Source organism: Helicoverpa armigera, chromosome 8 (assembly GCF_030705265.1).
Source record: "Helicoverpa armigera isolate CAAS_96S chromosome 8, ASM3070526v1, whole genome shotgun sequence".
In the NCBI taxonomy this organism is placed as follows: domain Eukaryota; kingdom Metazoa; phylum Arthropoda; class Insecta; order Lepidoptera; family Noctuidae; genus Helicoverpa; species Helicoverpa armigera.
Genome location: NC_087127.1, coordinates 4,875,517 through 4,890,876, shown reverse-complemented (window position 1 = coordinate 4,890,876; position 15,360 = coordinate 4,875,517). Strand labels below are relative to the sequence as shown.

General features: G+C 35.0%; 2 protein-coding genes across 3 annotated transcripts in view; one reads left to right on the top strand and one right to left on the bottom strand.

Moving 5' to 3' along the window:
- The window catches only part of LOC110372867 (inositol hexakisphosphate kinase 2), a 38,743-nt gene extending 26,442 nt beyond the window's left edge, over positions 1 to 12,301 (bottom strand). Inside the window, exon 1 of the mRNA XM_021329877.3 lies at positions 11,968 to 12,301. The gene's annotated coding sequence lies outside the window, so the exon portion shown is untranslated. The remainder of the gene's footprint in view (positions 1 to 11,967) is intronic.
- Positions 12,302 to 12,775: 474 nt separating this feature from the next.
- LOC110372837 (circumsporozoite protein) lies at positions 12,776 to 15,278 on the top strand. 2 transcript variants are annotated; one of them, XM_021329824.3, is made up of 5 exons: positions 12,776 to 12,838; positions 13,706 to 14,056; positions 14,145 to 14,242; positions 14,512 to 14,653; positions 14,745 to 15,278. In XM_021329824.3, the coding sequence occupies exons 1-5, from the start codon at positions 12,791 to 12,793 to the stop codon at positions 14,808 to 14,810; spliced, it is 705 nt and encodes a 234-aa protein (XP_021185499.2). In that variant the 5' UTR covers positions 12,776 to 12,790; the 3' UTR covers positions 14,811 to 15,278. The 2 variants fall into 2 exon arrangements, with proteins under 2 accessions (XP_021185499.2, XP_021185498.2); XM_021329823.3 differs by lacking the exon at positions 12,776 to 12,838 and adding an exon at positions 13,376 to 13,634.
- The last annotated feature ends 82 nt before the right edge of the window (positions 15,279 to 15,360 follow it).

The following is a 15,360-nucleotide window of genomic DNA, read 5'->3' as shown; positions in this document are numbered from 1 at the left end:
TAGGGTGTAGGCGTCACGCGGGCGATGACGTCACTACGCGGAGCACCCTCGCACCCCTTGCGCCCTCGCCCCACAGACGATACGTCGCCGCGTCGCCCGATAAACGCCAGGGCGGCTTGCTGTTTATCGCCCTTTTACCATTCTGACAGATTCATACTTTTTCCTGATCTCAATGCGCAACCACTGCGTACGACCTCTTCTAAACACAATGAAAATTGAAATAAGGACTTATAATGAATGATAAATGCATTCTGTACCATTTCAACTCCTATCTTTTTTATTTAATTGCCTGTTTTGTAATCGCAGATTTGTTATCCCTGGAGCATGTGTGTGCATCTATTTCGGTGAGAGACTGTAGACTACGAAATTTTGCGTATCTTCATTTACACCGCGCCGGCCGCTACGCATTTGAACGTAAATATTTGGTTTGTATCTCGACCGTATTTTGCACGCTCCTATTCCGTAATAACAATAAATCTTTCGAGTTTGCATGCTAAATTTGTAAAAGTGCCTCAAAACAATCCACCCACATTTTTTTTCTGACATAATAACCAGATGGTAAAATTTACCTGCGCTGTATCAAGACAAACTTTAATTGCACAAATCCTATTCTCACTTTATTAAATATTTTTGAAACATTTCTTTCTACTCTTGTGATTCCGTTGAAGCAACGAAAATCCATAACAATATCAGATATTCAGTATATCATAATATTATGACAATTGTATTATATAATGAACATAAGAATCCGTGCGACAATCGTATGATTGTTGATTTCGTTGAGAGCCCAGAAGGTGCCAGAAAACTGGTGATTTACATGTCACGGTTTACAAGTGTTTGGGAGTGGTGTCGATTTGAGTTACATGATTGAAGTTCTTGTACTATATTTTGCACGCATGCCGTCGAACTTTGACTTTCTTTTGGCATGTGTCAATACGTTGCTATCAGTCGACCGACACTTGGCTTTTTTCCAAAGAAAAGTAATAAATAGCGATCGTTGGCCGGCGCCAGGTCGCTATTATAATACGAATGTATCGAAATGAAAATAGTGCAGCATAACGTAAATTTACACGCCTGTCATCGTAAACAAAATATAGGATATTATAATTATAATAAGATGACCGGAATTCCTTATATCTGACGCACTAGAAGAGAAAATAGTTCACCTTGTATTAGGAACGCCAACGGGCATAGTTGAGGGTGTCCCAGCCTTAGTCACAAATAATTTGGAGAAATTATAGTTTGGTTGGTGTTAATGAATGCACGTGGTGCATGATGCGCGGCTGACACATGAATACCGACAGGGCAAGTGGATAACGAGGACGGTGACAATATTTATGTGGCTATTACCAACACGTTAGAACTGCGTGCACGTCAGGATGCCAGCTCAGTAATGGCACTTCTGCCACTTCATAAATTAATAAAAAGAACAGAACTCTGGCAAATACTACCCATAACAATTCACCAGTCGATCATAAACCCTAATTTATAAATTAATATAAACTATGCTGCACGTGGCTAAATTACATAGAATTCTACAAAGACAGCGTAATGTATTAATACCAAGTCACGAATGTCAAACAGTTAAATTGAGTGCTAACCTAGCCAAGTTGTAGTTAATTCACACTCAAGATGAAAAACGGTTATGGTATGTTGTTAAGTAATATTTAACAAAACATTTTTCCGCGGATAAATAGAGCGAAATTCGGGTAATTATATATAATTTAATTATTAATAATGTGGTAATCCGCAACAGCCGAATCAGGATGACAAGTCCGAAATTATATTATGTAAGCTTTAAATTAGCACGATGCTAATTCACTGCAACAACAAAAATACAGTATGTGAAGCTAAAGTGTACGAATTAAGAGCGATGTTCATGACGCCAGGTCATCAGGCAACTTAACTACCTAATGGTTAACAATAATAAAGAAAATCTCAATAAGTCTAGTAAAGAGAAATGCAGTCTTGGCCTAATTCAGGCAGAACAGACTGAAATAACAAATCCTTGCCCTAATCTCGGCGCCACGAACCCACGACAAGTGTGATCGTTAAACTCACTACACGTGTCAAAATTATACCTGACTGTGTCATCATTATAAAGTAGCTAGTAACAAGTACTAATATATGCAAGCGACATTAATGCTGTAGTAATTAAGTATACGTTGCATTTCGCATCAGCAACCTACAGCGAAATTCGATGTGCTGCTTTAATTGGAATGATAACAACTACTTTTAAGTATAGTTAGTGTTCCTGGAAAAGCTAGTGTGACGAAGGCGATAATTATGTACTTAAGTGTTTAGACTCGCTAAGCATTTATTACTTTATCAGTGGCAGCAAAACTAATGAAAATGACATGCAAACATTATGCAGGTATGTTCCATTGAATTTAAATAATAAGTATTTGTTACAATTGTTATGTCACCAGCAACAATGTTAGGTAAATACTTGTGTTTTTAACAATACCAAAGCAATGAACTCTTTACGAAAACGCTAACTCATTCATTACCTTAAATGCATCATGCCAGTATTCAAACGTGCATGGAAACTAGCCTCGGCAAAATCATTAGCAGAATGCTGTTATTTTTTAAAAATTTATGTTCGCCTTGTTATTTTGATGCTAAAATCGATAAAGCTAATTAAGACAGACGAGAACGTCTCCAGGAGAATATTATTAACGTTATAACTGTTATATGAGACGATGGAGTCTAGCCAACTGGGGCGACTCTCACAGCCATCTCTGCCTCACTTCTATCGATACTATCTACAAAAACCTAGACAGATTTGAAACGCCTACAAAGCGATCGATCTTATACGATAAAAGCGATATCTTTCAAGAGAAGCCATCGCAGACAGATTTTCGCTACCACGGGAATTATGTTATTATTAAGTCTAATAGTGAACCCATTAGACTTAATATCTATCATTTCAAGCAATTGTGTAATCAAAAATAGATTAAAATAGCGTGCTTACATAATGTATTATGCAAACAATAGACAAAAAGTTCTCATGAACTGCATCGGATAATTGTGCGCTTAGCAACAGCGGTCGCAAGGGAGAACGGATAACGGATAGTAATGTGATTCACCTTCGCATACTACCAGTAAATCGCACTAAGCGCTACGTAACAAATTGCCTAGACACTGCGAGTAATTATGGAAAATTACTTGAGACGCGGTGCAAACAACCGGCTAAGAATAAAACACGTGTCTCAAACGCAAAGGTAATCGAATTCCAGATAATCAACGATATCAATCACTTGAAACCATGTATGTTGCACTCATAGCAAAACATGAAATCAGAATATGAAAATTGATATTGTGAGCAAAGTTATTATGACCAATATAATTGCGTAACTGAGTAGTCATTCAATCAAGTAATGTCACGTCAGCTTGTGGCTTTTCTGTAGGTAGACAATTTAATGATGAATGTTAAAAATACTCAGAATGTATCGTGTTTCAACCCTTGTTCGAATTGCTATTCTGCCTGTGGAGTCAGGCAATCAGGCATGCAAATCAAATGAGGCACACGCAGCCCAGTCACATGATGAAATCAGGGAGCCACCCAAAGTGACCGACGAATGATTTAGTGAACAAATATTCTGACAATGGCCTAACAAGACTGGTAATTAAGCTGATTACTGAAACTGAACAAAATAAAATAAGACATTGTACAGTACTAATGCCTTTTGATAGAACTGCAGACTAACCAAATTGGTAGGTGTCCGAAACACCTGAACATTTCTAGTTTCGACCACAAATTCAATAAAGGTTCTGTTCTCTGTTCAACGGTTGAATAGTTCCAAAGAGATTCAAACAATGAAACCGTCCGTCACGGCATTGAACACAACGAAGTACTCGCGCCAGTCAGTCTGGTGACAGCGTTGAATAAACTATGAAGGGAAAAATGTTACTAACTCCTGTATCTGCGACACTGAACAGCTGTTGCTTTACGCATACTTAGTTAACGGCAGCCTGCAGGAAATGGAGCAGAACTTTGACATGAGAAAGGTATATTTTATATAGTGTTTTTAAACTAAGACGAAGCAATTTCCATACATTAACTCGGTAGCTGCTCGGTTATTTGATTTTAATAAATTATGCTACATGAAATTTCCCATACATTTGTCATACTCCGAAAATGACAACTTATTCAGAGTACCTACTTGCAAATAGATGTCTAACTATTATTGCGCATTGGACGAGCCAATAATAAGTGATGACTAAATTAGGTATCAGCAACGGCTGTAAAACGCTTTTAGTGGCTATCGATAGAATCATCAAACTTAACTCATACAACCTTACTACACACAATTGCATACTGCAATGCAGTTATAATATGATATTATATATTTGCTGTATTGTGTTACAATTTGATAAATGCTGACATTCTGGGACAATAATATTTATATTAGTTTCACTAGCCACGATTAAAAGGATCTCAATAAGGATGATCCATCAGCCAATCCAGAAAGGTCAACAGTAACTAAAGTTCAAGTTCATTATGACCTTTATTAATACTTCGATAGAGGATAATGGCGAGGTAAACCTATAAGTAACTTTGTTTTATAAATAAACTTAACAAAATAGTCTACTGAAATACTCCAGAACACGATCCTTTTGGGATAGTTTACGTGAAACATTTAATCTACTACAATTAAGTTGCTATTTCAATTCACTAAAAACATGGCACTATTCATATAATAGCTGTTTCGTATGACAAGACCCTTTCAAATTCAGAACCTTGGATAGCTTGCTACGTAATGCTACCGCAGTATGACAGGAGCCTTGAAGCGAAACCTCATCAACTTAAAACACTCCCTATTTATTTAACGAACGAAACAGTTTGTCATCGTACACGAACTTATACAAAGTCCCTTAGGACACGTAACGCTTTACTTATAAGAACAACTTCGAATTTTCTGGACAAGTGGTCATAAATAGTTCTTTCAGCCAAATTAACTTCAAATGAAGTACGTAACGAAGTGTGCCGAATAACGCAGAAACAATAAGAGCGTTGTGTTTGTTTATAAAGGAACACAAACGCGATAAACAATGAATCATTGCCCACTGGGCTTTATTACCACACAATACAACTACACTGGAGCCCGAGTAAATAATGCGCAAAACTAGTGAAAACATGCGTAGCAGTCCATTTGTGTACATTGCCTGCTTTTAAGGACAAAACAAGAAAATATTAGTTCATTCTTAGCCATAATCCCGCGGCTAATTAAATTATATCGTGCGTAATTTGTCCGAGAGTTAATAAATATGTAGGAGGTCGTAATCGTGTCTAACATCAGCGTTGTATCCACCAAGTCTTTGTGAAAAATAAATGCCTTACATAGATTTATGGATCTTTGTTTTGATCACGTAAAATAAAACAATAATATTCTTAGATACAAGTTTTGCGTCATCAAATACGTCAATTTTATTATGATAGATTTTTTACATGATACTATCGTTTAGTTTAACTTTTATTTTTACAATAATAACCAAACAATTTTATTTCGGGTCCATTAGAACTTAAATTACCTATAATTGCAATTGAGTTGAAGTTTTTTTAAAACATGTTCATAATAAATCGTTTGTAACTATGATTAAATATAGCAAATAGGTATTCAAAACATTTATATTCGTTTTTTTTCGGCCCGATAATGCCACTGAAACATTAATATAAGCTGCCATGACTTTGATTATTTATTTTAATTATGTACCTACGCTGTTAATTAACCAAATATGTTTTATATACAATAATACCTACCAGTACAAGAGGTATCACTGATTAATTTTGTATACAAGAATATTAATGTTAATAACAAATCAAGAATTAACAACATTCCCTACATAATTATGTACAGAGCATAATTTACAACAAGGGTTTTTTAAGCATCTCTAGGTCAAGCAGTGATTTTTCATGTCGTTTGTGATACTGTGATCACCACCATAAGTGCACGTCCAACTAACTATATCTACCACAAGTCAGTCTAATAGCTATAATGCAATGTGAAGTTCAGTGGTATGTGGTCGTGTTCGTTGCCCACCCGTGTCTAAGTAAAGATCGTTAGATCACAATAAAACGATATCGCGGGAAATTCCCAGCGATTAATATTTACGTCGTATCTTTATTTTCACATAATAGCTGCTCATGCAAGGATGCATAATCCATTAAACATTCTAAAGGACGTACGTGTCCAGCAATCAGAATTAAAGAAAAAACTACACTAAACACCAAAAGGGGCAGTTTCAATGTTTGTTATTGAGGGCAATTACCTCCTGAAAACAAGTTTTTGTTGAAGGCCTAATGAAACATTAAAAGTACACTGACATTTCTGTTGAAACTACCCAACTCACTTGGTTCAAGTAAAACCCTATAACATTCCACTATGAATACGAAGCTTAACAAATTCCAAAAACTTAATCGTAATTTAGAAAACTCATTTTGAAAATGATTCCAGCAAGAACTTACATTAGTATTTCATTTAAATGGAGTTAATTTCCACGAGAGAACTTTGAAGGAGAAAATTAAATAAAATAAAACTTTCATAAAATATGATATAACTAACATTTAAAACATAATTATGTATGTTTTGCAGCATAGGTGAGACTATCATTTAAACTAATGTGACATTCAACTGCATGCATTTAGCTTTTTCCTCCCTAACTCATATAGATTGTCCCATAAGAAAGAAGTTTTGAAACTCGGTCAAGAATGTTCTAAGAACGAGTCAACAAAACAAATCTAAAATAACTTAAAACCAATAATAGGGGAGTCATTGACCGAATCACCTAAACATCTCTTTATAGTGTCGCTGTTATCTAGAATCAACATATTATTCGATAAGTTTCGCTAACAATAATTAAAGTGGAACATAACAAAGTGATATGTTTTGTTTGTATTGCATCGATGTTGCGCTGCTTGTCACGTATTTCATAGATTCATATTAATATTATTTTACATGTTAGATCAAAATTTAAATTGGATGAAATCACCGTATAGCCGAATGTTACGAATGCTAGATTCTGGTTATTTAATGGACAATAGTGGACAAAACCAGATATTTGTGCGATAACGTTACATGCAGGGTTATCTGGCAGAAGGTTCAGCTAAATGTGAATATTCAATTAAAACGTTATACTTCTGCGATAAACATAATGATTTCATTATTTTCCAGCTACTAGCAAAACTTGCCAGACATAAATCATGGGATGAAGACTGTTATAAATTGTTTATATTTTCATTGTGTCGTGAACAAGTAAATTAAATTACAAAGCGCATGACCACTATGTGCCATTATGCCCAGAGACAGTTCGTACGCAGGGTTAATAACCTTCAAACTAATTGTAAACATCTCATTTTGAGTCTCATAAGAAGCCTGTATTGCTTGCTATTGTCAAAGAGGCTGCAATTAAAGAGTAAATTAGTTTGCGAGTTCTAAGAAAATCGTCGGTACTCAAAGAGATTGTCAGTCCAGGACCAATGAAGATAAACGACGATTAGTGTCAGGGTGATGCAACAGTCACCACTGCAAATATCTTGTTCTCTCAGTTCCATCTCACTCAATGCCAAACACAATATTAAACGTTTTATCTGGTTCTGAGCACACTCGTGTAGAGGGAATGCTGTCGCTTATGGGTACCTCGGTCTCTGCCGCTCGACATGGCAATTTGATTGTGCGACTCGAGTGAGAGGTACTGTTGCACTCAGTTGAGCCTTGGGCTGCATTTTGTTGACTTTAGTTCGCTTTCAAAGGACATGTTAAATCGTGGAGCCGTAGCAGTAACAGTTATCAAATACGAGCTTTACTTTTTAAATGAATACCAAAATATTATGCATAGCTATTGAATGTTATCGTTTATCATATCTTCCAAATCAGTTTTCACTATCAGTTCCGCTGATTACGATATGTTTTCGAAACATCGTGAAATAATGGTAACTTGCGCAAAACAAAACCGATTCAATATAAATCAATTGCTTATTTAGGTATTGTCTACGATTGCACGTAGTGAGCATTACAGAGATTTCTTAATTTTCAGACCCTGGTGATAAGCCATCAGTAAATATCACTAGCTAATTTTAATTCTTCGAATTATACCAAGCTTCGATTATGATTCAATGAACGATAAATTGATTGTCCCCAGTAAATGAATCATCATAATCATTTGAACCGGCCTTAAAGAGGAAACTGTCCCAGGAATGCAGCTGATTTGGCATCGGGCCACGAGTGTGGGACCGCGGGAAATATCATTCTGCTTGCACATTGTCTTTCAATAAGGCCTGGGCGGATATGATTAGTTGTTTACTTGTCAACTGTTCAGTATAAACACATTGCACTCGAAATCGTATGATATATGTCCACGTGACAGAATTTTTACTAGTCTACTAACTCAATGTTACAACTTCTTCAATGATCCAAAGATTAAATTGGAAGAAAACCATTGACTTCAATTAACAAACTTTGGTGCACTTAACCCGTGCAAAAAATACAGTACTGGCCCAAATACGATACACATGACCCCCTAACTATTCGAACTCAGACAATTCCAACAAATCAACCACTTGACAAAGAATAGTTAAAATCTGCTATAAACCAGATATGCGACTGAGATAAGGCAGAAAGCACCAGTTTGACCTCTGATCAATCGTCAGTCGGCCGTAACTTTACAATAAATATGGAACATGGACCTTTGACAACCTCTATTTCTACGAGAGAAAGTTCCATCATGCGATAACATGATGATACAATTAACGAATACTGGATAACAGTTGTATCATGCGGTATTACGTCATCTTATCAAGACCCAATATTGACCATAGTTAGCTGAACAAAATGATAAATTAATGTTCAGTGTTACTGAGAATATTAGATATTATTTTCCGGCAATCTGAGATAAGATGAGCTCGTACTTCCCACGCATAACATAACAACTTAAATTACGTATAATTGATACTTTACTGAACATTATTCACAGAACTACTTTTCCTAAGGGCTCTCATGAAACTGCTACGATATAACTTCGTGTTCCGCAATCTGCCTAATAACTAACAAACTACTTATTAAGTTCCAACTAAAGTAAGGCCAATCGTTGGCCTGATAGCTTCCTAGAGATAATAGACCATAATCACCATGCCAAGCACGAAGAACCGTGATCACAGAACTGCCCCGCCTCAATTAAACAATCCGTACACGTGTCGTTTACAACTCGACACCTAAGTAAGTATGTCTATTTTGACATTGCCATTTTCGAGACCGAGTAACAATGGTGCACAAAAGTAAACAAAGGCTATTTGCGTTCTAAATACGGAAGTGTAAGACTAATCATATCAGACATAAATACATGGGAAGTCATACGAGTGCAGGTATACCCGCGCTGTGGCGTTTCAGGGCCTGACGACACTCGTGACGTAAGCAGCCGTAATGAATGAAATCCATTGACAGATCGGGGGCTTGTTTATAACTTGTTTATTGTCCCAAATGATAAGTGATGAAATAAAATTAACTATTGAGTAACGGTTCAAAGTACTAACACATCAAAATAGAAAATATAGACGTAAACGAGCGACAAAAATAGACATTCAAAACAACCATCTATTTATCAGTAGGTGAATCATTAATCCGGTATTTTTATTCAAGTCTCTGTAAATAATAAAACTATTTAAAGAATTTCTTAATATTAAAAGTTCAAGAGTATTTTTTTATATAATTTGCACCAATGCCAACATTACATAAAAGATAAGCTTATGAGCTGGAAAAATCCAGAGAAAAAATGATTCATGGTAGGTATTGCAACTGACAAAGAGAACCTAACTAAAAACAAATAGAAATTATCTTAGCATTTATTTATTATTTAGTTTAATGTCTCCTTGGCAAGGGAACAAACACGTTTTTTTTTAACTGAATAAATTAAAACTCAAAATTTCCGTCTGTCTGTTGCCAATGCATATTATAATGAAACCTCAACCCTGACGGTTGAGTGAGTAATTTTAGATCCACAGTTTATTTTCGGGAGATCAAGTCTTATGAAAATTTTAGCATATTTTTAACTAAAAGGTTTGAAGCTTTGTTGATTGTGCTACGTGTCATGTATGTCTGGCACTGACGTGTTGCAAACAAAAAAAAATCACAATAAATCTCCAGAATTTCAAAAGGTGCAAGTAGCAGTGTAATGTGACTCCATTCTTCTTAATCTTATTGCCCTTCAAGGTTGTTTATTACAATATTATTAATGAATTTTGTAAATGAATATTAGATTCCTAACTCATTGACATTGTAAAAAAACACTATTTTCCTTTTAAAATTATAATGCATTTCAGATAATGGAAAACAAAATCGCACAATACGGTACATCAATGAATTCTCTAAATACCTATTGGAAATGTCCATTGCAGCATTTATTTGGCATGAAAAGCACTACAGGAAATACTTGTAATATTTTGAGCCGTTTCGTTCACTTGGAAAGTTTTCATGCAATTCACACAGGTATTAACCCGTAATCTGTAGTCTAACGAAGCATACCTTATAATACTCTGTAGATAAGATATTTGCAAGCTATTTAAAGCATTATCATTGGCAAAATGAAAATAACTTTTATAGCTTTAAACATAAAGCATGTTTCACAGGTTATCATAACTTTATGTCAAGTAAAATATCGGTGACCATAATGTTACACAGTTTACACCATGTTTGTGCAAATAGGTGCAATAACTTATTAAATTACTACTGTTTGGTAGGAATTTAAAGCAATCATCATGATTAGTATATTTACTGTAGGCATTTCTACTAATTATTCTGTTAACCTTGTATATTTAATTATCTATTGTTTGCAGTCAAGCTAACTGTACCAATACAATAAAAATTACTCATCTCCAAGTAAAAACCAGTTATAACAAGATATAGTTAATGGAAAATCTTGTACTGTTGTTGCTATTCTATCTTGATAAGCCAAATGTACTACTATCATCATAGTTTTCACAAGTTTGACAGGCATAATAAAAGTATACCCACATGTTGGCAATTGTTTGTTTCGCTAAAATAACCTGATTAATGAGGTTCTGATTAAAAACCAGCTGTTTCACGTTAAGAAGTCTACTTCTGTGAAAATAGAAAGTATTTAAAAAATACCCATCTTAATGAAAATTATTAATTATTATAGATTCTTGCTGATTCTATGTTGTTATTTATCATCATCAGCCTTTTTATTGTCACACTACTAGGCACAGGCATCTTCTCACACAGAGAAGAATTGAAGGTTAACCACCACGTTTTGATTGTTGCTCAATGCAGGTTGGTGATTTGGACTTTATAGTCGAAGTTTCCTCAAGATGATTTGCTTCGCCTTCAATCAGCCATTGGTATAAAAGATGTACTTAATGAAAGAAAGTGCCTACAAAGTTAGAAAAGCTACATTGCTACATAACTGACCTGGAATTGAACCCACTCTCATACAGAGGTAGGTTCTTTACCCTCTAGGACAACACTATTTATCTGTTGTTATGGATGCAATATATCAATCACAGAGATTTGACTCATACAAATCTGAAGTCATAAGTATCTGCATTATCTTTATGATTTATGAAATAATTCCAAGATAGATTATATATTTCATACTCCATCATTGCAATCTGTGCCCATCAATTTAAAGTCTTGGGTAAAACTGACGTTCAAGAGTCCTGACAATTCTATAATAATAAACATGCAGTTGATAAACTTGACAACAAGTGAATGCCATTACTTGAATACTTTAGATTACCTTATGTGATGTCACCTAACAAGTAAGTCCAGTAGATTTATACTGTACAACCAGTGAAAATAAGCCAAAGCAGAATCATTTTGGTACTTAGGTAAGCAGCGTCTCCAAGTATTGATTTTTTTAACAGTAAAAATACCATAGCATTAAATGCAAAAACAGCTATTACTATTACACAGATTAACTTGACAAAATAGTATAAAAAATGCAAATACATACCTTCGAAGCACGACTTGAAGGAAACTCAACGGTACATAGGCAGACTTCACCAATTTTGGCAGCGGTAACACACTCACTGATTTAACTACTAACTGATTTAAGACTTCTGCATGTAAAATTACAATGTAACCTATTGGGGAACAGACCAGCGTTTTGTTCCAGTGTTAAAGTATCATTCGAATATGAAAATAAGATGACTAAAGCATGCCAGGAGACTAAAATCATTAATTGATCGACGAAGTAATACTATTAAAAATTAAATTTTAATCTAATTGCACGAATTATGGCAGATTCCAGAAAAAAGACTGCTGTCAACTATCAATCAATTGCCATAATTATCACAGATTATTAATAAAATAAGTCTACCAACTTAACCGCTTTAATTTTTAGGAGAATGTTGTGTTGTGTACAAAATAGTCGAATAGTACATACAAAAGTACCTAAACTTAGAGGAATAGTGCTACTTCCGATCATTCGAACGATTTTTAATAAATATTGTCTCACTTGACTTGTCTGAATTTTTGATTAATGAAGCAATCATGATGATCCATTGATATTTTCAAATAAGTTTCATTAAAAAAGACAATTTGTAATAAAACAAGGCTCACAGCCTAGCTGTTGTCTGAACTAGAAAGTCAATCAAAATGCTACAAAGTTAAATACAAAAAGCGTTTAGAGCACTATGCAAACGTAAAAATTATTCCTGTCAAATTTTAAAATTAGAACTTTTTTTTGAAGCAATGTCAGTGGTAAAAAGATATTTTCAAATATAATATCACTTATATTATATGACTAGTTTTTCAAGAACAATTTATTTCAAGAAATGCCCACAGAACCTCCTTGCACATGCATTAATCCATCTGATTGCCAAGTAAATATCTTTTACATATAGTAGGCATAGGTACTTCGATTCGTAGCTTTGCGTAGTTGTTCCCACGGACTAGTAAAAAGTAGTTGTTTCAAAAGCATAATGACTGAAAGATAAATTCTTCTGTAAGTACTAGAATTGTTGCCGGTAGTTCCATTATATCTATTAGCCTCTTAAATAAGCTGTGTCGTTTGATAAACCAGCCACCATCGTAGTCACTTTAGCAGAAGTATTTTGAATTATGTTTTTTTTTTTAACAATGACGTTAGGAATATATCCATGGAAGTACCTAAGTAACATTATAATACCTACATCTCCAAAAGTTATAGAATCGTCAAGTTTTCATTTTAACTGGGAAAAACTAACAACATTTTTATTAAGGCTGTTTGGGAGAAAAATTGAACGGCAAAGTAAATAAATCCGAATACCAAATACGCCTGTAAGAATCTGCTCTAAGCGTGATAAAATTGCGTTTTTAGTTGAATTTTAGTCATAGGTGATGCAACATACACAAAAATTAAAATTAAATTATAAATAAAAAGCTGGCAACACTTATCACGTCTTTTGTGCGAGGATAGTGCATGTTACGATTTTGGGGGCTATAAAATTCAATTGGAATTAAGATTCTATTTAGAATTAACCAAAAGTGTAATTAATTTATAACAGTAGTACTAATTATAACATGCTTATGGATTTAACTGATGAACTGGAACAAAGTGACAGCGGAATGGAATCTTTGACTGCGAGCAAAGATGATACTCCAGAGCGTAGACCCGATGAATTTTTCATAACCCCCTCTGTATGTATGGACTACTGATAGTGGAAATTAGGACAAACGTGACCTGTTAATGATAACAAATCTATTTGCAGTTAGGATCATCGCCCAGCGCGGGGACTCCTACTAGTGGGCCACCTACTGGAGGACCTTTAGGAGGACCTCTAGGGGGACCTATTGGAGGAAATACTGGAGGCTCTGCTGGAGGCTCTCCTGGAGGTCATACCGGAGGATACACTGGAGGACAAGCCGGTGGACACACTGGAGGACAAGCCGGTGGACACACTGGAGGGCATACTGGAGGACATACCGGAGGAACTACTGGAGGCTCTACTGGAGGTCATACTGGAGGATCTACCGTAGGCACTATTGGAGGACCTACCGGTGGCAGTTTTGGAGGACCTACTGGCGGTCCTTTGGCTGGGCCATTGAAGGAATATGATGATGTGAGTTGTGTTGTACCATGTTCATTAAATTCATATTCATAGTATTTGTGAGTTAATAAGTTTGAAAAATATATGATATGTCTTTTAGGAACCTGACGAAACCTTATCAGAGAGGTTATGGGGCTTGACTGAGATGTTCCCGGAATGTGTTCGAAGCTGCACTTACACATTTACTACAAACACACTGTAAGTTACATCAACATTCCTTGTTAGGTAGTCTCTTTGATATGTAGTTACAGCAAAATATCAAGATATACTCAAAAAACCCTACTTGGTCGTAGAACAAAAAGTGGTTTGATTATGAATTAAGTGGGAAACAAGTTTGTTTGTACTGATTGTTGTTCGTAATTACTAATAACTGTTTTCTTTGTAGCAGTCGTAGCCAAGTAATTAAAACAAGTAGACCGTGGCTTACTCGTGTGTGGATAATTATGTTCAAGTCGTTTTTGTTACAGGTCTGGAGTTAAAACTCTATATGGACTATCTCGCTCAGTGATGTGGGTGATTGCTAGTTCATCAGTTATTCTGTTTGCTCCAGTTATATTTGAAGTTGAGAGAGCTCAAATGGCTGAATTGGAAAAGTCACAACAGAAACAGGTAAATACATGACCCGATGCTGCTTACACATATTACAATGATAGTTGTAAATACATAAACATGTATCTTAATGACTTTTTTGTTATTTCAGGTCCTGCTAGGCACTAACACAGCCCTGTCAGGTCCAATGCCGAACATGCCGCCCATGCCGCGATAAACTAGATATTCAACCTGAACAGCACATTCATTGTAACCTGTTTGACATCTTCATTGTAATAATATATAAAGGAAATATTCAAATATCACCCTGAATGCTTTAATGTTAGTTTATTAGTTAAAAGAAATAGGTACCTTTTTGAAACATTATTTGACCTATTTTGTTTTGGGTATCACTGAAGTCTTATGTACAGTAGTACTTACATTTATATACCCAATTGCATTTACTCATAATCATAATGAATGTTAACAAAATAATCAAATTACTGTTTATATTGAACTGTGTATTACAAATAAGTTGCATTTTCACATACTGTCTATTTTGTTTTTCTGTTCCTAAAGGTTGCAGGTATGTTAGGCACTGGGTCTAATTTTGTAATTATTCATTGATTAGTGAGATAGTCATTTTATTTGTGAAAAACATTTTATAGGTGATGCTTTGTTATTAGAATAAATGTACTGTTGAAAATGCATTTTTTAATCATCTGTATATTTATCATAGAACAAAATGTGGCAAAAAGTAATACAATGTATAATAATTGAGCCAAATG